We start from the raw sequence: 22071 nt of genomic DNA on the forward strand, positions 1-22071 counted from the left end.
CTATTTTATAAATAAAACATGTAGGTACACATACAGCTCAGATGAAAATATCAAACTTTTATTATACCAAAATTGTTCTAGGACTGACTTTTTGGTTTGTATTTAAGCTTTCTTAGAGGATTTTAGTCACACCAAATGTGTCACAACTTCAACTGTAAATACTCATATTTCATATCAAGATTGTTTGACATGGTCTGAGTGTCTGTCCATTTTTCCAGCTATGTTTCAGCCTTGTCACTTGCTTTTGTTTTGTTGTGCATTGTCATGTGTTTTGAAAGAATTGAGGCACCTCTTTTATTTGCAAAACCCAGTCAGCATTTTGTCACCGCCTGTTCAAGTTCCAGCGTAATGGCCCAGACGAAATACTTGGGAATGTGGAGGTCTGGGGATGACTGATGGATCTGTGTAGCAACTATAGCTTTAACCTCTAACTAGCTTTCATTTTTCATCTTTGCAATTTCCATTTCCTCTTTTTTATCAAAATTAATTTAGTCGAAATAAATGGATGCTCCTGCACATCCTGTGAGCTCTTCTGAAAATTGCACGGGTCTGTTAATAATTTTTCATGTCTCTCTCTCTCTTTTTTTTCTTTCTTTTTTTTTTTTTTTTTTTTTTTTTTTAGTCTCGACCTATTCCTTCCCACCTGACTTCAGCAGTTGCAGAGAGTATCTTGGCTTCAGCCTGTGAGAGTGAGAGCAGAAATGCCGCCAAGAGGATGCGCCTGGACAGACAACAGGTACCGAGGAGCCTCGGGGTCGGTGGACACCAGCTATTGCAAATATGGTTCAGTTAGTGTGATTCAGGTAGAAGGGCGAAAGCTCTGGGATGGATTTTGAAGTACACTGAGGTAGAGTTTTGGGGTCTTTATGATATGAATTGAAAGTTGAAAGTGCGGGATCATGAGAGCAGCGGGCATCCATTACATTTTCCGTGGTGAAAAAATGGACAGTTGTGGGGCACCTGGGTGGCTCAGTCAGTTAAGTGTCTGACTTCAGCTCAAGTTGTGATCGCACGGTGTAGTTCGTGGGTTCAAGCCCTGCATCGGGTTCTGTGCTGACAGCTTAGAGCCTAGAGCCTGCTTTGGATTCTGTGTCTCCCTCTTTCTCTGCCCCTCCCCTACTCACACTCTGTCTCTCTTTCTCTCAAAAATAAACAATAAAAAATTTTTAAAAATGGACAGCTGTAAAATCAGGAATTCTGGCTAGTATCCAATTTGCAGGCTAATTACTTATTTAAATAAATGGTTCTAACTGATCATTTATGTTCGTTTTGTACATTTACCTGATTGTTTATAATAGTGACACGATTGTGGTCATTTCGAGTGAAAGTGAACCTCTCTTTAATTTCCCCTGCTCTGCTGCTAAACGTCAGTGAATTTCTCTGGGAATCTTGAAAGCACATACTTTGAAAGACTGGAAAGCTGTAAAATGGGGACAGAAAATAATGAAAATATATGTCCTGGGCCTGCTTCCACATTAATGAATCATTTACTGTATACCCATTAAGTATCCTTCTATCTGTGTCTCCTTCCTAGGGATGTAGCTGTATGTGGTGTGGGCATGTGCATTTTGCGGGCGTTGTGCGCTTATGTCTTGCTCAGTTTTCCCTTGGTTTATGTACCTCTGTCGGTCTCCCCTCCTCAGGTCTGAATGCCTTTCTCTGTGTTCTTTTTATCTCTGGCCCTCTTAATTGTCCATAATCAAATACTAAAGTATAGCACACAATATTAAATACTACACATAAAAGTATGCTGTGTTCTGACTTTTAAGTTATTTTTACAACAAATGATCTTGTGCTTCATATCTTTAGTTGAGTTTGGGATGAGAAGACTAAATTTTCAGTCTAATTTTGTTTTTTCCTACGGGCCAATGAGCTTCTTAAAATTATATATATGTATATATATGTATGTATACATATGCATACATATATATACATATACATATGCATATATATGCATACTATCCATATATATACATATATACATGTATATATATGCATACATACATACATATACGTGCATATACACATATACATATACATTATATACATATACATTATACATATACATTACATATATGTATATGTATGTATATATATGTATGTACGTATATACATATATGTATGTATATGTACATATATATAAAACAAGTATTTCCAGTCTAGGACCAAAATATTTCAAAATGTTTCAGAATGGCAGTATTTTAAAATTGTGTGTGTTTATTATTAATATGGCATGTGCTAATAATTCTAAACAATGCAAAATATGAAATCCCTGGTTAATATTTTTTTATTAATTTTTTTTTAAGTTTATTTATTTTGACGGAGACAGAGACAGTGCAAGTGGAGGAGGGGCAGAGAGAGGGAGGGAGAGAATCTTAAGCAGGCTCCACACTGTCAGTGCACTCACTGTCCACGTGAGGCTCAACCCCATGAACTGTGAGATCATGACTTGAGCCAAAACCAAGAGTCAGACACTTAACCGACTGAGCCATCCAGGGACCCCTAGTTAATATTTTTTAAATGTAGTATTAGCCTCAGATAAAATGTATATGAAAATACTGATTTTGAGTTTGTTAATCATCCTTGGCCAGTCATATTTATGCGCATATGCATTCCTCCGTGAGGCTTTTATCATTATTATAAGCCTAGAATCTATCTTACTTGGAACAAGTCAGAGCCCTGTATACAATACCATATAGCACAGTCATTAAGATGGCACATTCTGGAGTTAAGTACATCTGGTTTGGTTTCTCAGCCCTGCTCTTACTAATAGCCCTTCAGAAAGCTACTCCATTCTCTGTGCCTCAGTTTCTTCATGGGCACAATAACAATAACAGTTCTAATCCTAAAGGGTTGTTGTGAGCATGCTAAATGACACATTTATGTTAAGTACTTAGCCTGGCATATAGTAAGCATCAACAAATTTAGCCTAGGAAAAGATTGTAACTGATGTTTTGTCATTGCCTTGGCATCAATAAATCTAGAAAGAAACATTAATAGTAGAATCTCAGATATAGGAATTTTGAAGTCAGACGAAGTCTATTTGAGAAAATATCATAATTCTAGAAACCAACATAATAGAATTCTGGGATTGAATGCGCTTTTCTGTGTTGTCTTGACATATATCCCACCTCATCTACACTCTAGAATGGTGTCAGTCATATATACAGTTGTCATGAAAATTAAATGATTGGTGCTATGAACTACCTGTGATACTTCTATGTATCCACCAATATTGGGTCCAGTAACTTAACCACTGTTGGCCTAATCTATCAAATCGAGGTTACATATATCAAATTCATAGGTTTATTTTGAGGATTCAATAAGGCAAGGCATATGAAAGCATAGCTCATTTAATAAGTTTACATATATTGTCAGAGCTATACTGTATTCAAACTCCTATGTGTATGCTTCCCTACATACCTAAGTGGTAGGAAAATGTTACCTCCAGTCCTAAGATCGGCTATTTACTAACACACGTGTCCTATTATCAGAAAGGAATACTCATTTGGGCAGTGTTTAAATTGAGATCAAAATTGCTTCCTAGAACTTCTACCCATTGAAGAAAAGCTGCTAGCAACTTTTAACTATTAGCAATCATGAGAACAGTGACTTCTAACTACTGCCCAGGGACCAGGGGGCCAGAATGGGTGGGGATCAGTGGTCCTTGACCCTGCTTCCCATGTTACCTGTTTCCTTTTTCTGTCCTCCTACACAGTGGTCATTTATTGCAAAGCCCTGTCACCTGGGAATAGGGGATGTCCAATATTTTCCCCACAGAGGAACGTTCTTTCCAGGTTTTAAAAGTGTTCAGTGGGCCTGGGATTTATGGGGGATATGGAAGAAAATATTTTAAAAAATACATTCTGTGATTTATTGGCAACCTAATAGGTGCTTTGTGGGACTTTATTTTTCCTATTTGGTAATTTCAACACCCCATGGAAAGCAGGTGTTATTATTCCCATGTCCATGTAAGGAACCCAAGGCTCAAGGAAGAGGGGTTATTTGTACAGGGTCACCCCGCTGAATGAGCAAATCAGACAATGCGTTTCTACTGTGGGAGGCGGACACTCTAGATCTCTCTACAGTCTTACTACCTTCCATTGATTATATTCACTGAGAGAAAACCCGTGTCCTGGAACAAACTCTTAGGACTCCTATCATTTGTGCCTCTGCTTGTAATGTTTTTGACAGTGCAGTTTTCTGTTGGAAAACCATCTGTTTTAATCACAAAGATATTTATGCTCTTTCATATCTAGCAAACCAGGTTTCCCCAGTAAGCGAATTATTCCAGGCAGGCCATTTTTGCCTCAATATCAGCTTGAAAAAGTGCCTCACTTCATCTGGGAAATGAGTTCTAAACTGTGAACACTGATTGAGTGTTTAGTATTTCAAAATAAATAAAATATATTACACACAGATATTTAAAAATCCATGAATTATTTCTGCTTACTCTGAACTCATATTTCATTTAACATGCCACACAAAGTGTTCCATCAAGTAATTGTGCACTGCCAACCAAAGCATGCGAATGGGACAGCCCTCTCCTAATTAGATCTAGACCTTCTTTACGCAAGTAAGAGAGAGAAGGATTCTTTTGGGTGTTGGCGATGAGATCATCCTTTTCTGTGCACATTCTTAGCCCAACTCACAACTCTTAGAATTTGCTGGTGACTCAGAGATTCTGTATCACATCCCTGCTTTTCTGTAGGTGCATGAAAGCTCAAAAACTGGACAGTTAAATCTGGATTCTGTTAAGCCCCATATCTGAGTGCTTGCTGCCATTGCATAGCCACACGGAGAGCTATAATTATGTATGTCCTTCAGAGTTTATGAAGCTTGATGAATTAATTGGATTTTATAAAGCTGTTTGAGCTATGAACATGAAAGGTGTTATGGATGTGTTAAATACTTTATTTCATATGCCCACCTTGCACCAGGATCCAGACGAGTCTGGTTATTATGCAGCCTGAGCCCCGGGGCAAGCCAGTGGCAAGGACAGGAGACTACTGTTTCATCCGGAATCAGATTTCACAGAGCTGAGGTCAACCCTCAATGCATTATAGAATATAGTCCGCATTTCTTTTCTTTTAATGTGAAAATCTGGAATTTTTATGGTCCGTAGGAAATTCTTCCTCACTCTGACAATTCAAAAAACTGGTCAAAATCAGACTTCACTTTTATGATTCTATGTCATAGCTTATCTTTCAACTAAAAGATTGCCTTTGTTCAGTCTTTATTTCATTCCTCTTTCCTTAAAAACAAAGATCTCTCAAGGTTCTTGGTTACAGTTCATCTGAACAGACAAAAGCAAAAAGTGAGAGATTAGAACCTGCTACTTGCTGATGATTTATTTCCCATTGGTGTATATTTTTTGCTGTTTTTCTAAGGGATGATACATGTTTCATTCCTGGGCTTGATGACTGATAAACTTAGGGGATTCATGAATAATAAGAGTTTCTTTGGTTTCTTTTCTCTATCCCCAGTTCTTTCAGTTAGTTTGTAGTGCCATATTGGGGATCACATAAAACCAAGGGGTAAGGGCTGTGACAGCATCAGTGCCACAGACACGGCCCTCGTGAAGGACAGCACAGCACACGTGCTAGGTGACTGTTTTTGCAGTGATGAGGACAGATGGGAAGTCAATGGTAGGCTGTGATGTGACCTCTTGGACTCTATTGAAAAGAACATAGTGAAGGGGGCAAGGGGACATGGCTTGTTAGTTGCTTGTGACATAATAAAGGGTGAGAAATCAAGGGAAAAATTACTGAAAACTGGGTGTTTTGCTAAATTAAAAAGAAAAAAATCAGAGCTAGTAAACCAGCATGAAAGCACCAGCCAGGACCTACAAACACAGAGTGAGCCTAGCATAGTCCCTGCTACTCTGTTTTCTTTGGCAGTGCTGAATTCCCTGCGACCTGCTTCTTGTCATGATTCTTCCTGTGTTCTGTTAGGGTGGACATATTAGTGAGCATATTATCAAAAGAAAAATGTCATTGTGGATACAAAGTTGAAAATATAGCTGTGTAAGCATGGTGGCAGTTTTGACACAGACTTTTTATTTTCTCAAGGACATTTTTGAAAACTAGCTGAAGCCCCCTGGTCAAGACAGAGTTTTCAAGACGGGCAGCTTTTCTTTCTATTTCATTCTGTCTCGTGTGTCCTTTTGGTACCACTTATAAACTGTAACAAATGCACAACTTAAAGCAACATTTTTCAGTAGGGTTTTATGCTTAAATTGAAACAATGTGATAGTAACTGAGATGCAGCTGGAAACCAATTTCTGTTCCTTTCCAGCCCACACCCCCAGGCTCCCATTCTTAATCATCCTCAACTTGTATTCTGCTCCCACCATTTTTCTTTCATATTTATAACATGATATTTTAGAGAAAACCTGACATCTTTGAATCTTTCAACATCTGTTTCAGCACGCTCCTCTCATCTGAAGGAGAAAATACACTATAGAAGGACAACAAAGTGCCATAGAGGGTAGTTCTTGGATTACATTGTATTTCCTTTGTGACGTGTGTAATTTAAAACTATTTAGATAGAGGGGCGCCTGGGTGGCTCAGTCGGTTGAGCGTCTGACTTCAGCTCAGGTCATGATCTTGCTGTCCGTGAATTCAAGCCCCGTGTCAAGCTCTGTGCTGACAGCTCAGAGCCTGGAGCCTGTTTCAGATTCTGTGTCTCCCTCTCTCTCTGATGCTCCCCCATTCATGCTCTGTCTCTCTCTCTCTCTCTCTCAAAAATAAATAAACGTTAAAAAAATTAAAAAAAAAAACTATTTAGATAGAATGCACTTCCCAAAGTCATCTCACTATACGGAACCTTATTCTCCTTACTCATGGTAATGTTAAGGTGAAGAATAGCATCAGAAGTGTTTGGGGATACAGTCCAGTGCGAGGTGTTTTCCAAGCCTATTTTATGTCATTGTCGTGGCTTTTAACGAAGTGAGGAAACTGAGGCTAAAGCTAACTTCTCCCAAGAGTGCAGAGTTGCTCAGGGTAGAGCCCTGCTTTGATCCAATCCTTGTGCTTTTTAAAACCATTTGTTCCATTTAAAATCACTGAAGAAGCAGCAGCTACAGCTGTCCTCTGATATACGTGTGATGTGACAGCTCACCGCTTTTGGTGACATGAACTTTCCAGATGGTGAAAAACTATTGGTAAAGTTCCAAACAATACACAGTACAATATTCCCTTGATTTACATGGTAGTGATATGCCTGAAATAATGCATATTTAAAAGCATGCATAAAAACTTTGTGTTCATACCTGAAGTGAACTTTTAGGCTCAGGTGATTGTATGTAGGCTTCCACCCACCCAAAATATCCAGAAGGACTAATTTTAAAATCCACATGGGAGGAGAGACAGCTCTTAGTCAATCAAGACTGCCTGGAGTTTCCAGGAAACTGGCCCCCCACCCACTTCGTGCCTGTGTCACCTGCTATATATTTTCCAAATGTCCCCTCTGAGTGGTTGGTAACACTCTTTAAGAAGCATCGACACAGACAGACTAGTCTAGGGTTTGAATAGGAAAGGGAATCATAAATTCACAGATACATTCTTTGATAGCGAACCCCTAACTCTGTAACTCCCATCTGAAGAGGACTGACCTTGAGCTGCAGAACCCACAAATTTTCCATACGTTTTGCATTTATCATATTAAATGGATTTTCCCTCCATCCTTTTCTCCTTCTTTTACTTTTTGTTTTTAAATTCACCAGACCCTATAAATAAAAATTCATGGTGTGAGATAAAAATAATGGGGTCCCTTGATTTAATTTTTATTTCTTCGCAAGTCTGAGGCAATTAAGTATCAATGGCCATATCAGTTATGCCCTCATTTAAAACAAAACTAAGCAGTATGTGATTTCTAATTCCAGTTTTATTCTTGAAGTACAATTCCATTTTGTATCTGTCGTTCAACTATTTTAAATCTTTCCCAAAATTGCATTTCTATTCTTTCCAATTTTGAAGTCACCATCAATTAAATTTTTACGTTAGATATTTATAACAGGGGTACCACAACATCCAGTGCTTGGCTACAAATAGAACTCCACAGAAAGATAAGGCTCTGTAGTCTTCAGAAACGCGTAGTTCATACATTTGAATCATCCATAAATACGCCATTTGCACACTCACCATTGGAGGGCATCACTTGACGGCTCTTCTCTTTCTGTGATGGGTGTGCGCTGAATTATCTACTTACATCATCTCTAAAAGACCTGGCTATATGTAGTGAATAATCATATTCTAAAGGAATAGAGTTTTTTCCTATATGGGAAATAGCTAACACGGTAGATATCAAACCGTGACCTTGAATTCATGAGCACCAAAGAATAGACCAATCAGTAAACCAATCCAGAGAGACATGATGGCAAGCATTCTCACTACTGCAGACCTATCATCATACCTCTAGTAGACCAGAGCAGACTCTAGGAATGGGTATAATCACATTTTTCAATAATAAAAACATGGTAATATTATATGTTCCATTACATTTTTGTAAACATACAGAAGTTTTAGAACAACTAAAGAAAAGTAAAGATATTTGCCAAAATAAAATGCTTTACAGTTACATAAAATATCCTTTGTGGATCATTATAATGCATTTTTACCACTCCAATTTAAAAGTTTGAGCTTATTGTACACATTATTTAATATTTGAGAAACAGGGTTAAAATACTTCCACCGGAATTTTTATTTGCTCTGTGGGAAGGAATGCTTGACCTGAATTCTGTTGATATTTTGTAAGCAAAATAATTGCTTTATGAGTTTGTATTCTTTCCGCATTAGCTTAATGCAGCTGGACATCAAATATGAATTAATTCCAACTTGAGTTTTTGCAAGATACCTTTTTAATGGAAAAAGTTTTAAACTTTACTCTTTTTCCATGGTTTTTTAACTTCTCTGGGTACTTATTTAAATATTTCATTTATCTGTATCAGCAAGGAATATGAATAGGAATGTTAATAGGAGAAAATTGCTTCTAAATAAGTTCTAAAGTGGTTTATTTAGCAAATATTCATTATATGGAAGATATTTTGCTATATACAGAGGCCATGAAACGAGTAAGAAGAGGGGAACCTTTACTGAGGGTTTACTAAGTGTTAGATTTAGTAGCACTTAGATTGGTTAGTAGCACTAGATTGTTTTTTTTGTAGATATTCCGTTATTTCTGACAATATTGCTGCTGAACAGGTATTTTTATTCTCCCTTTACAGATGGATAAGACATAATACTTTTCCTCAAGAAACTCACATTCTATTAAAGATAAGTGAAATTAGCATGATAAATAAAATTATAAGAGCATGACCAGATTGCTGTAAGAGCCAGGGGACAGCACTCCTAATTCTGCCGAGGGAACCCAGGAGGGCTTCCCAGAGGAGGCACTATTAGATCCGGACCTTGGGAAGTAAAGGAGATTCTGACAGGCAAAAAAGCTAAAGGATGATATTCTGGACACATGGAGCATTTCCATGCATGAAAACTTCTTGAGTGTTAAAAATCACAGTCTCCTGTGATTGAAACAAGATTCTTAGGGGAAAAAAATACAAGGACAGGAGATTGGACATGAAGATTTAAACTAGGTTGTGTAGGCACTTTATATGATGTTATTTGGACTTTCAATGCATGCCAGAGAGGAGTGTGAAGGAGACTGAAATGTCTTATTTTTACAAAGCTTCAGAAGCCTATGGACAAGGAGTATTGAGATTCGAGGGCAAAGGTGAGGTCCTGATTCAGACAGGAATTACTTTCCTTACCACCTATCATTTCAAACTTGCTATTGATTTTTTTTTTAAGTTTTATTTATTTGAGAGCGAGCACAAGCGGGGGAGGGGCAGAGAGTGAGGGAGAGGGAGAGAGAGAATCCCAAACACTTCTCTGTACTAACAGCACAGTACTTGGTACAGGCTCAATCTCACAAATCGTGAGGTCAGGATCTGAGCCGGAATCAAGAGTCAGACACTTAACGGACTGAGCCACCCAGGCGCCCCTCAAACTTGCTATTTAAATGAGATGATATGCAAAGCTGAGCATATGCCAAAAAGTGATTGTGAAGATGAATCTTCTGCAAAATAAACAGATGGTTTCAGGGTATTTCTAAGTTAAACATGAGTGACCTGGGCTTACCTGCTCTTCTGTGCCACAACCTTAGCTCAGCGAATTAGAAATCAAAGTTGAATGTTTTCCTGTAGTTTTAGTTTATGAGATTACATGCAAAGATTATTCTTTTGTCTTAAAGATCTTTTTATCTTTATGATGTCCCAAAAAACTGACATTACAGTTTTCATCAATCAGTGATTTTTTAATCTTTTTTTCTTAAATTGAGAATATGGTTACTTTTGTATAAAAGTTTTCCTTAGTGTACATATTTTCCTTGTGTAATGGTATATCAATTTATATCTGTATAGTAATGCAGAGAGCATCATTTTATTGGCCCCTCATAATATTGTGAAACATGTCGAGTAAATGGTTTCCTTCTTCTATGGATGGGGAATCTGAAGCTGAGAACCTTTATCCTTTTGGGTGATATCCATGTGGGGTTTTTTGCACTCAGTCTACTTTACTGTTTGTTTTTCTGGCTCCATCGAGAATTCTTGCACATTCTTTTTTATTTTTTTATTTTTTAATTAATTTAATTAATTAATTAATTTAGAGGGAGAGGGGTAGAGGAAGAGGGAGGGAGAGAAGCTTAAGCAGGCTCCACACGCAGCACAGGGCCTGATGCAGGCTCTAGCCAACAACCCTGAGCTCATGACCTGAGCCAAGATTAAGAGTCATACACTTAATCAACTGGGTCACCCAGGCACCCCTCCCACATTCTTACAGAAATGATTTCTTTTTAGATTTTTAGGTACATCTTTGGATTCGGATGTTATTAGTTTCTGGATAAGTGTCAGGATATGGGTAGGTGGTTTGAATTCAGATGGAGAAATTCACATACTATGTTTATACACTTTTTGGTGCCAAAGTCAGGCGAACATATGGTTAACTTCGCTCTCTGTGAATCCAGCATCTTTGTTAATATTTATTTTAGAATGAATTATTTTTAGGCTTAGTAGATAAATGAAAATCTGCCATATTCAATTTATGCCAAATGTACTCATTTTTATAATTTATTTCTCATAATATATTCATTTTCTGTCCTGTCTTTTCTCTTTAACCACTTTAAAACCCACCAGGTACTCTGAAACAACAATATTGTGTGGATTGGGGAAATTTAGCCATAGTCACACATTTATTATGAAATTAGATAATATAGTGGCTTGACAAATTGGACTGTGCTTCCTAAAGAGATTTATGATGACTGACATGACTCACGTGGTAAATACAGTGAGACCCGTGGCCTCAAGAAACATTTTTCTCTCAATAACTCAGCACTTTGGGAAGTGGGATTTCTGCAGAGCTGAGTAGTTGGGGTAGCTGAATATTAGCTTTCCTTAAAACATCATTTTACGTTTGTTTCTGTTTCACTTATTTTACTTTTTTTCATTTCATTTCATTCAACACTTTCAGTGTATCTTCATTTCATGACAGAAGTATTCTGATCGTAAATTTTAAGCATGGATTTCGTTATTAATCTTTACCAAGGCTTGGGCAGTTCTGATATTAGAGCCTTACCTACAGGCACAGGTACTGCAGAAGAGGTGAGCCTATAAAATATGTGCTAGAGAAAACCCCAGAGGCAGGTCAGCCTGCTTTCTTGGTAATTTTCCTCTTTCTCATAATGGTCAAAAGAGCCTGGCCTTCTGATAGGCTTGCTGGCAATATTGATCTTTATTGACACCCTCCTTCTCTTACGTTTCTCACCCTCAGGAAGGAGCCACATCTTTCCTGCACTATCAGTGTTCTTTGCCTTGTCAACAATATTTTTTAAAAATTATTTTCTGGGGCACCTGGGTGGTTCAGTTGGTTAAGCGTCTGACTTCAGCTCAGGTCGTGATCTCACGGTTTGTGAGTTCAAGCCCCACGTTGGGCTCTGAGCTCTTAGCACAGAGCCTAGAGCAGCTCAGAGCATAGAGCCTGCTTTGGATCCTATCTCTCTCCCTCTCCCCTGCTGGTGCTCTGCCTCTTTCTCAAAATTAAATAAACTTAAACATTTTTTTTAATTATTATTTTCCTTTAACAACCCAATGGCTTCTAGATGTCAACAGGACATGCCTGTATTTGTTCTCATTTACATCCTGTTCATGGGATATAAGAAAGACTACCTCTCACTACTGTTTGAGGAGTTTATGCACACCTATTTTCTAAGAGGCCTTACCCACACCCTTTCATCAAGAGAAAAATGATGCATATATAGATCAAAATCCAAGTCACATCTCTAAGTTCTTTTTAATGTTTGCCTTGAACATAAACAAGATCAAAATAACACTTTAAATGATACAATCAGGTTGAAAGCCCAGTGATCTTCCTATGTTAAGATCAAACTTCTCATTAAATCACTTCTAGTGGCATGCCATGTTCTTATCTTTCTTGGTTCTGGTGCTAGTTTTGATACATAAGAAAACATAATAGAGCATTCTGGTCCCGATATTCAAGGGCACTCGGGGAGCTCCAGCACATGGCAGGAACAGTCACCTCTTTCATCTCTGAGGTTTGTGTGTAGTCTCCCGCTCCAAAATCCTCCATGAAAAGTTAATTGAGATTTAATAGACGTCATGGTTCTGAGTTCCAGAAAGAAGGCAGAGAACAAAGGTACAAAAAGAGGTCATGGCTATAACTGTAAGCATAAATAATAAAATAGGTAGCTGTAGGTGAAAAGTTTATCTGAATCTCAGAGGCATTATGATTCCCATCAAAAAGCAGCGATTAAAGCTTTTTTACTATGCCGGTGTCTTTCCTACTGGTTATTTATCAATGAGCCACGATTACTTCTAGGTGAGGCAACCTGAGAACTTAGGGGCAGAAGGTAGGCTTTGATTCAAACCTTTAGAAAACAAATAGGGGCACCTGGGTGGCTTAGTCAGTTAAGCACCTGACTTCAGCTCAGGTCATGATCTCGCGGTTTCATGAGTTGGAGCCCCGTGTAAGGCTCTCTGATGACAGCACAGAGCCCACTTCTGATCCTCTGTCTCCCTCTCTCTCTCTGCCCCTCCCCCCCTACTCTCTCTCTCTCTCTCTCTCTCTTTCTCAAAAATAAACATTAAAAAAGAAATAGTGTCTGGAGAATGAAAAACAGCGGGATGTTTTAAATACATGTATGGAATATCTACAAAGTCACTACACTTGGGGATTGCTAACCTAACAACTTTTCAGAAGAGCCTCTTCTTCAAGTTATTAAATTACCATTTTTACTATGGGACATATTCAACTCATTTTAAAAAGTCAGAGCTCCTGGGGTGCCTAGGTGGTTCAGTCAGTTAAGTGTCTGACTTTGGCTCAGGTCATGATCTCACGACAACATCAGGCTGTGTGCTGGCAGCTCAGAGCCTGGAGCCTGCTTGGGATTCTGTGTCTCCCTCTCTCTCTGCCCCTCCCCCATTCATGCTCGCTCTCGCTCGCTCTCTCTCTCTCTCTCTCTCTCTCTCTCAAAAGTAAACATTTTAAAAAGTTCTCCAGAGAACCTTACAGACCACTTCGTTCAATAAATTTATTTTATGAAAGCCACAGGCCTGGGAAAGTTAATTTCTGGTTAGACTTTCTTTTCTCCCCCCCCACTCCATTTTTCTTCCTTTCTTCGGTGATTTTTCCATATTTCACTAGAAGCAGAATTTCTCTTTAAAAAGAAAAAAAGAAGACCAATACAGTACAGAGTTTAGCTCCCTTTTTATTTCAGGGTAATGTTCTGAATAATGAAAATCAGAATGCTTCATAAATTTCAACTCTTAATGCCATCATACATTCATAACATGCAAGAATTTGAATACTACTTCAGATGTGGAACTCAGAAGGTCACATTAGTTTAATGGAGTTGCATTTTTCTATCCTTTATTATTGCTTATGAAGCAAGTTTGAGAAGTCCAATGAAGCTGTCAAGCTTTGTATGTCTCCATGTGTGTGAGGAAACTTTCCCTTCTAGGGAACTGCCCAGTTATTAGTGTATTTTCTTAAATTCTTTATAAAGGATCTGCATGTGAGCTTTTTAAAACTACAGAACTTTTCTGTAGCTTTTTACATTTATTTCTTAAATGACTATTTATTGGGTAATTCTTATTCGAAGAACAATATTTATTGAAACCATTTCAAATATCCAGATTCAGGTTTAAATTCCAAGTTCTTTACCACATAAGGTATCATCCCCACTATATTTGGGAAATAACCAGGACATGTTTAGGAAGAACATCACACATAATTATACTAATGTTTGTGTGTTCTCTTATACCTTAATGTTGAATTCACATACATTTTCCCACTGAATTTTTCTGCCCAAACTCAGTGAGGTATATACATCATGCCTATTATTCATGACTCAGACTCACACACATAAGTGCAGCCCCTCATTGTTGCTCCTGTTTTCTTTCTATATCCATGAAATATTGAGGATTTAGAGGTATGTGAATGTAGAGCCAGATCTCAGTCCTTTGAAGACATTGTAATTCTTTCCACCCGAGTGCCTTTGCTCAGGCTCCTCGTCAGGGCCAGCTCCACACCTGTCCTTATTGGTACCCATCTCAAAGTGCATCAGTTTGAAGAAGCACCTCCTGGATCAGATCAGCCCAGGAAACTAAGTCATTTTCCTCTTCTCTAGGTAGCAACAACTATCAGCCCAACATATTGTACTGCTTGATTAAATACCCAGCTAACACTGGCATGGCCTCCAGATGTCTTTTGGAATATTGACTCTTCAGTTATGTATCGCTCTGTAGGATTAAAACGGCTTTGGCTTTTCATCATTTTGAGCCTCAGAGATCTACCTAGTTATATACTGGGATGAGGTTATGCACTCAATATCCACATGTGGCTTGGTGTAGCAGGGCAAAAAGTTCAGTTTCAGGGAAGGAAAGAGCCTGTTGATGAGATGCCTGCCACACAATAGAACGCTCAGGCCCAACAATGGTAATACGTAGCCTGATAGAGTGGTAATCATTGGAATTAATACTATCATTTGAAACGTTGTCTAACAGCCCAGTACACAATGTCAGCACCAAATGGGGAAAATCAAAAATATTATATGACAGGAACCAAACCTGTAAACTGGGGAGAGGATAAAGAATGTCTCAACATTTATTTCCATGCCCCCTGTTGCTTTTAACTGTTTGGTGAGAAAAGGAAGGCAGCTCTTGGGTTTCTGACAAAGCAGTTATAGGGAGAGACAGATTCTGGGAGATGACCTGACATTTGCCCCTGATGGTTGTCATAGCAGCAGGCTGAATGGAGCAGCTCGATACACGTGCTGTTGCAGGCTCTGGAGGAAGTTCCGCCCTAAATGGAACACATTAGAACATGCATATACAAAGATATCAAGCATTCGTTAGTGGTGGCCATCTTCTTCCTTTATCTGGTGCTTGTCTAATTTTTAAGGACTCAAGACTTAAGGAGTCCATGTTTAAAGGCAATGACAACCACAGGCCTTTGGGATGAATGGCAGCACCATCCCCCATAAGTTGACACCACGTATCTAGAGTGCTGTTCCTTGGGGAGAAGGTATTTCAAAGTGTTGCTAACAAAGGCTTGGATGCTAAACTGGATGTAGCCTTTTTTTTTTTAAAGCTATATATGCTGTGTCTATACTTAGCAAGTTTTGTCCTTATTTACTCTTCAATTACTCACAAATAACATGCATGCACGCCTTTATCTCTGTCTTAGACATGAAAGATAGCGACTTAAAGTTACGTATAAAAAGATGTGTACCCATGTAAATATATCTACATAAAGGAGAGGGTATCTGTCCATAGGTTTTTATTTAAAAAAAAAGGCTTTGGGATTGTTAGTAGGGTACTCATTTGAGTTTTGAAAATGTTACTTTTGGTTTAGTAGGCTAGATTTGGTATTAAATGTGGACACATCTTTCTAAAACTGAAGTCTTAATAGTAACATTAAGTTCTATATCACTAGACAACAGTATTTGACAGTTACAATTATTAATGCATCCATAATCTCTAAATGCTCAGATGAACTATTGACAATTACATAATTTTCAGCAACAATATGATTTCTTTCCAATGATAAGTAAGATGTGTGATAATCTTGGATGATTCTGACTAAAACATTAAGAACAAAAATCCTGATCCTATGCATGATCAACAGAGAACCTATATATTCTAAACCATGGCCTTAAAAAAATCTCTAAATGTTTTCTAAACCATGGCCTTATGTAATTATAAAATAGATATAGGAAAGAATAAAAAAATTAGTATAACCACAACGATGAGGGTGTTTTTTTTTTCTTTTTATCAATCAGCATATATTTAGGAGAAATTGGAAAAATTTAAATTTTCACTCAATTTGACCTGATGAAAACACAAGTAAAGTTACTGACAAAAATACATAATCTGAATGGTAACATTTTGGTTTTGCTTAAAGCTTGAGAAAAATTATTATGATATTTTGACTCCATAGTAATTTCAAACCAGCACTTCAGGAATTACAAAAGAATGGATGCATAATAAACTAAAAAGAATATAAACTAAATGGAAGACTTGGCGTCAAAATTGCATTTTGTCTCTGTCATGAATCAAGTTGGAAATTGGGAGTTTTCCAAAAAAGCTTGGAAGCACAATCTGTGTGGACACAGGATATGTGAGCACTGAAATATAGTTTATTAGTATAATGAACTTACCTTTAAGAATGTATTTAAAACATACAGTATATTCACCTTAGGGCGGGGAAGTTGGAAATCTATCTGATCTAATCCAAATCCACGTATTTTAGTAGGAAGAGAGAGGCTCTTCAGTACTCTTCCCCCCCCGGGAGAAAGTTAAGCAACATTTGTCTGTTCTCTCGGGTCACTGAGACACATACAACTGATTGAGGGTCTCTACCGTGCAGACACAACCCGCAAGACTAAGTCCTAGGTGTGAAAAGCCTCCAAGGTGGTACACATTTAGAGATGAGGAAACCTAATGAACTTTTTTTTTTAACGGAGATAACCTGAAATAGGAATTTTCTTTTTTTTTTTTTTTTTTGAAAATTGATGTTTATTCTGGAAATATTAACTAAATATTTTGAAAAAATTACCAAGGAAGCAACCTTTTTTTCCTTGTACAGCTCTGTTACATTTGGCAGTCATTTCTAAAATCATTTTCTATAACCATATTCAATTTATTTTTTTTTATTTTTTTTATGTATATATTGACAAATTGGTTTCCATACAACACCCAGTGCTCATCCCAAAAGGTGCCCTCCTCAATACCCATCACCCACCCTCCCCTCCCTCCCACCCCCCATCAACCCTCAGTTTGTTCTCAGTTTTTAACAGTCTCTTATGCTTTGGCTCTCTCCCACTCTAACCTCTTTTTTTTTTTTTTTTTTCCTTCCCCTCCCCCATGGGTTCCTGTTAAGTTTCTCAGGATCCACATAAGAGTGAAACCATATGGTATCTGTCTTTCTCTGTATGGCTTATTTCACTTAGCATTACACTCTCCAGTTCAATCCACGTTGCTACAAAAGGCCATATTTCATTTTTTCTCATTGCCACATAGTATTCCATTGTGTATATATACCACAATTTCTTTATCCATTCATCAGTTTCAAAGCATTGAATTCATTAAGTACTCAGTGAAACATCAGACCAAAAGCTTGACTTCATTTTCAGGTTGAGAAGCGGCCCAGGAGAGCGTGATCCTGGCATTCAGTGACTGTTGAAAGGAACTGCAGGAGGACAGTGCCAACAGCTAGGAGATCTAACACCCGGAAATCTCTTACTTCACAGTGGTAGAAAATTTAGTCACAGAGGGGGTGAGCAAAACGGACTTGATAAGCTCAGGCAACCGAAAGTTCTAGCAACAAGGCCGGCTTTATACGGGGTTGATTGTTTTGTAGGTGAATGGGATTCTCCCTGAGATCGCTTGGCTCTGCTCCATCTTTGCTGTTTCTGTTCTCAGACAGGTTATCCCTCGTGGTAGCAGAATGGCAGCAGCAGCTCCAGTTTTCCATCTTCCCCACTGACTGAGATTGGATTACCATTCCTCCCTAAAGTACGTGCTGAGGCCCAGAGAGCAGAAGAATGCGTAGATCACATGCTCAGTTTTGGATCCATGAGTGCAGTCAGCTCTGCAGAGCACATGGAATAAGAGCGGGAGGGGAAAAGTCAGACACAGTAACCGAAAGGGGGGGGGGGGGAGATAAATGCTGAAAAGCCAGAGAAGAACAATATTCACTACAGTGGGTTGTGCTAGTTTCCTAGGGCTGCCATCCCAAAGTACCACTAACCTGGTGGCTTAAATCAACAGAAATTTATGTTCTCGCATCTCTGGAGGCTGGAAGTCCAAAATCAAGGTATTGTAGGGGCCACATTCCCTCCAAAGCCTCTACAAGAGAATCTCCCCTTTCATCTTCCAGCTTCTGATAACCCCAGGCATCCCTTGGCTTGTCTTGTGAGCCATCACTTCATCTTCATTTGTCCCATCTTTCCTCAGTGTCTGTATCTATTCTTTTCTCTTAAAGACACCAGTCACACTGGATTAGGTCCTACCCTAATTCAGTATAGTCTCAACTAGATTACATCTGCAAAGATCCTATTTTCAAATGAAGTCACACTGGCACGTATGAGGGGTTAGGACTTCAACATATGTTTTGGGGGGGGGCAGAGTTCAACCTGTCCACTCCCTGCCCTCTTCACCAAATTCATGTCTTTTCCACTTGAAAAATGCAGTCACTAATTGCAACTTCATGAGAAGTCTTAACTCATTCCATTATCAGTCTTGAATCCAACCCCCCCCCCCCCCCCCCCCGCTAAATATAATCAACTCAAAAAGTCTCAAATCTTCTAAATCATCTAAATCTGGTATGAGTGAGACTGAGTATGGTCCATCCTCGGGCAAAACTCCTCTCCGCCTGCAGACCTGAGAAACCTGGAAAACAAGTTAGATGCTTCCAAAACACAATGATGGGACAGGCGTAGGATAGACTTTCTGTCCCTAGAGGGAGAAATGGTAAAGGAAAACAGGGTTACAGACCCTGAGCAAGTCCAAAACCCAGCAGGCTACGTGCCATTTGATTTCGAGGCCTGAGAAGAGCCATGTGTGTTGCCCTGCTCTGTCATCCTTGTCCCCCCTCCCCTCCCAGGCAGCAGCTCTGGGCTCCTGGCCCACCTGCTTGGAGGTGCCCCATCTTAGCCCAAGGAAGTTCGGTAGGCTGGCCTCGGTCAACTCCACCCTGTCTGTCTGATCCTTGTGTCTTTCCTGTGTCGTACAAATCCTCTTACGGGGCGCCTGGATGGCTCAGTCAGTTGAGCGTCCGACTTCGGCTCGGGTCATGATCTCACGGTCCGTGGGTTCGAGCCCCGCGTCGGGCTCTGTGCTGACAGCTCAGAGCCTGGAGCCTTTTTTGGATTCTGTGTCTCCCTCTCTCTCTGCCCCTCCCCTGTTCATACTCTGTCTCTCTCTGTCTCAAAAATAAATAAACGTTAAAAAAAATTAAAAAAAAAAAAACACAAAAAACAAATCCTCTTTCTCATTCCATCCCTGTTCAGGCTTGCAGTTTTTCTGCCGGCATAACATTCTTGAAACATTTGCAGAGGTGGATAATGTTATTTGACATAGAGGGAGGGAGACATAGAATCCAAAGCAGGCTCCAGGCTCTGAGCTGTCATCACAGAGCCTGACGCGGGGCTCGAACTCACGAACTGTGAGATCATGATCTCATTCTTTGCATGCCATTCCTGGATAATCTCATCTCTATCCCTAGCCTCTGCTGAGATGGTTGATTGGACTTTTGTGTCTTTAGCATAGGGTTGTCCAGCCACACCCTTTTTTCAAAGCATGCTCTCTAGAAAATTTTCCAAATCAAGTGCCAACTCCTTTTTCTTAGCAAATTCAATCCACAACATGGACTGACTCCAATTTTTGCATTCAAGTTTTGAAGAATGTGTGTATGGCTTTATGTCCATGAGGTGATAGTATACCTAATAAGAATTTACCAACAGAACTTTTGAAGGCATAGAATTTACAGTGTATCTATAAATGCAAAATATGTAACTACCTCCAGTGCTATTTAAATGAGGAAAAATGTATAAACTACCTTTGAGTTTTACTTAAAGATTTGAGGTAGGACTAATATTTCCACTTGTTTGTTTTTTTTAAATTATAGGAGTTTTATTATCAGGAGACAGGCATATGGGGCACCTGGATGGCTCAGTCAGTTAAGCATCTGACTTCAGCTCAGGTCAGGATCTCACGGCTCATGGGTTTGAGCGCTGCATCAGTCTCTGTGCTGACGGCTCAGAGCCTGGAGCCTGCTTCAGATTCTGTGTCTCCCTCTCTCTGCTCCTCCCCTGCTCGCGCTCTGACTCTCTCTCAAAAATAAATAAACACTATTTTTTTTAAAAAAATCAGGAGACAGGCATAGATATTCTCTCTCTCCCCCACAGACACATGCACTACAGATAAAATAGGTAAACTCTTATACAAAATTATTTTTTTAATTTTTATTTAAAAAATTATTATTGATATTTATTTTTGAGAGAGGCAGAGTGCAAGCAGGGGATGGGCAGAGAGAGAGAGGGAGGGAGGGAGACATAGAATCCAAAGCAGGCTCCAGGCTCTGAGCTGTCATCACAGAGCCTGACGCGGGGCTCGAACTCACGAACTGTGAGATCATGATCTGAGCCGAAGCTGGACATTTAACCAACGAGCCATCCAGGTGCCCCCCCAAATAAAATTGTATATCAAAATATGAAGAAATGCTAATAATCTGCATCACTGAGAGGTATGAAGAGTATAAACATTGGAAGTAAAATTCAAAAGGAAGGTGAAGATAGCCCTATTGCCCATTGATACGTGCTTTACTCTTTCATGAATGTAGCGACTGCATATCCTCCATTCTGTTGCTATTGTCAAACCCATAAAAGTACTTTACATACTTCACATTCCCACACCCAGAAAATCTGTCCTTTTTTAAAAAAAAATTCAGTCTTGTGTTTTTCCCAAGTATTTTGCTTAGTTGTAATAATTGTTAAGTATAAGATGGGAATACTATGTATATTTAAATGTTTTTTCTGCTTTACCGACAAAGTGATTCATACATACGTATCATGTACACATCCCTAATCAAGGCCATCTATAATTAGACGAATAATAAGTGCTTCTTAATGATGAGAAGGAAACCAATTATTAATGAGCTGTCTCTTAAAAAGTACAGTCCGTTCATTAGCTGTAAAGTGCTGACCAAGCTTAAATGTGTATATTCTGGTCTAAAAATCAAACCAAAATGAATGCATTAAATGTATTGCTCTCTTTTGTTTCTTATTTACTTTGTGGGTCTTCAATGAATACTGAAAGCACAGTAGAAAATTTGACAGTGATTTATTTACAGAAGTGCCCACTTAAGGCAGGTTCTGACAAGTTATATGTATCTTAGTGTGGAGGCAAGCACACTATCAGCCCTCACTCTCTCCTGTGCAGAACTGAGGGGTAAACGTCAGGGAGACTGGCCTCAAATTCCTTTATTTGATCCCTTTCTGAGCAACCCCCCTCAGGAGGAGGAAAGGATCTGGTTTCTGTCTTTGTGACCTGTCGGGACCCTGTGTTCTTCGAACATCAGATGTGCTGGATGCTCTTGTATCGAGTAGCTTAGAAGCCTCTGTCCACGAAGCACAAACGAGGAACCCAGGGCTGGGCCGTGGCTGTGAGCACAGGGCCCGGTTCAACCGGACACGCTCATGACGTCTCAAAAGTATTCCCAGGAATAATTCAGCATCCCCCTGCGCTGTGACACGTGACTTGCTTCAACAAGTCAGGAGCACACTGCTCCGGCAATTCTGAAAAGAAATACAAATTAAAATGAATCCTTTCTCAGTACAGTAAACCTAGGTAGGCATCAAAAGCATGTAGGAGGGTGGCAAATAGTTAGCGGAGCACAGAAGTAACGATTTTGCCCTAGCCACTGCTGGAAAATGTTTGCATTTGAACTTTCTTCAGGGCGCCATGTGCTCTTGGATTTACCACTGGCCCCACAACTTCCC

General features: G+C 39.1%; 1 protein-coding gene across 2 annotated transcripts in view; it reads left to right on the plus strand.

Moving 5' to 3' along the window:
* The window catches only part of NOL4 (nucleolar protein 4), a 417756-nt gene that overhangs the window by 314144 nt on the left and 81541 nt on the right, over positions 1 to 22071 (plus strand). For both annotated transcript variants that reach the window (XM_030292187.1, XM_030292189.1), the window contains one exon: positions 623 to 736. In XM_030292187.1, the coding sequence (XP_030148047.1) occupies positions 623 to 736 (114 nt within the window). The remainder of the gene's footprint in view (positions 1 to 622; positions 737 to 22071) is intronic.

Source organism: Lynx canadensis, chromosome D3 (assembly GCF_007474595.2).
Source record: "Lynx canadensis isolate LIC74 chromosome D3, mLynCan4.pri.v2, whole genome shotgun sequence".
Taxonomy (NCBI): Eukaryota; Metazoa; Chordata; class Mammalia; order Carnivora; family Felidae; genus Lynx; species Lynx canadensis.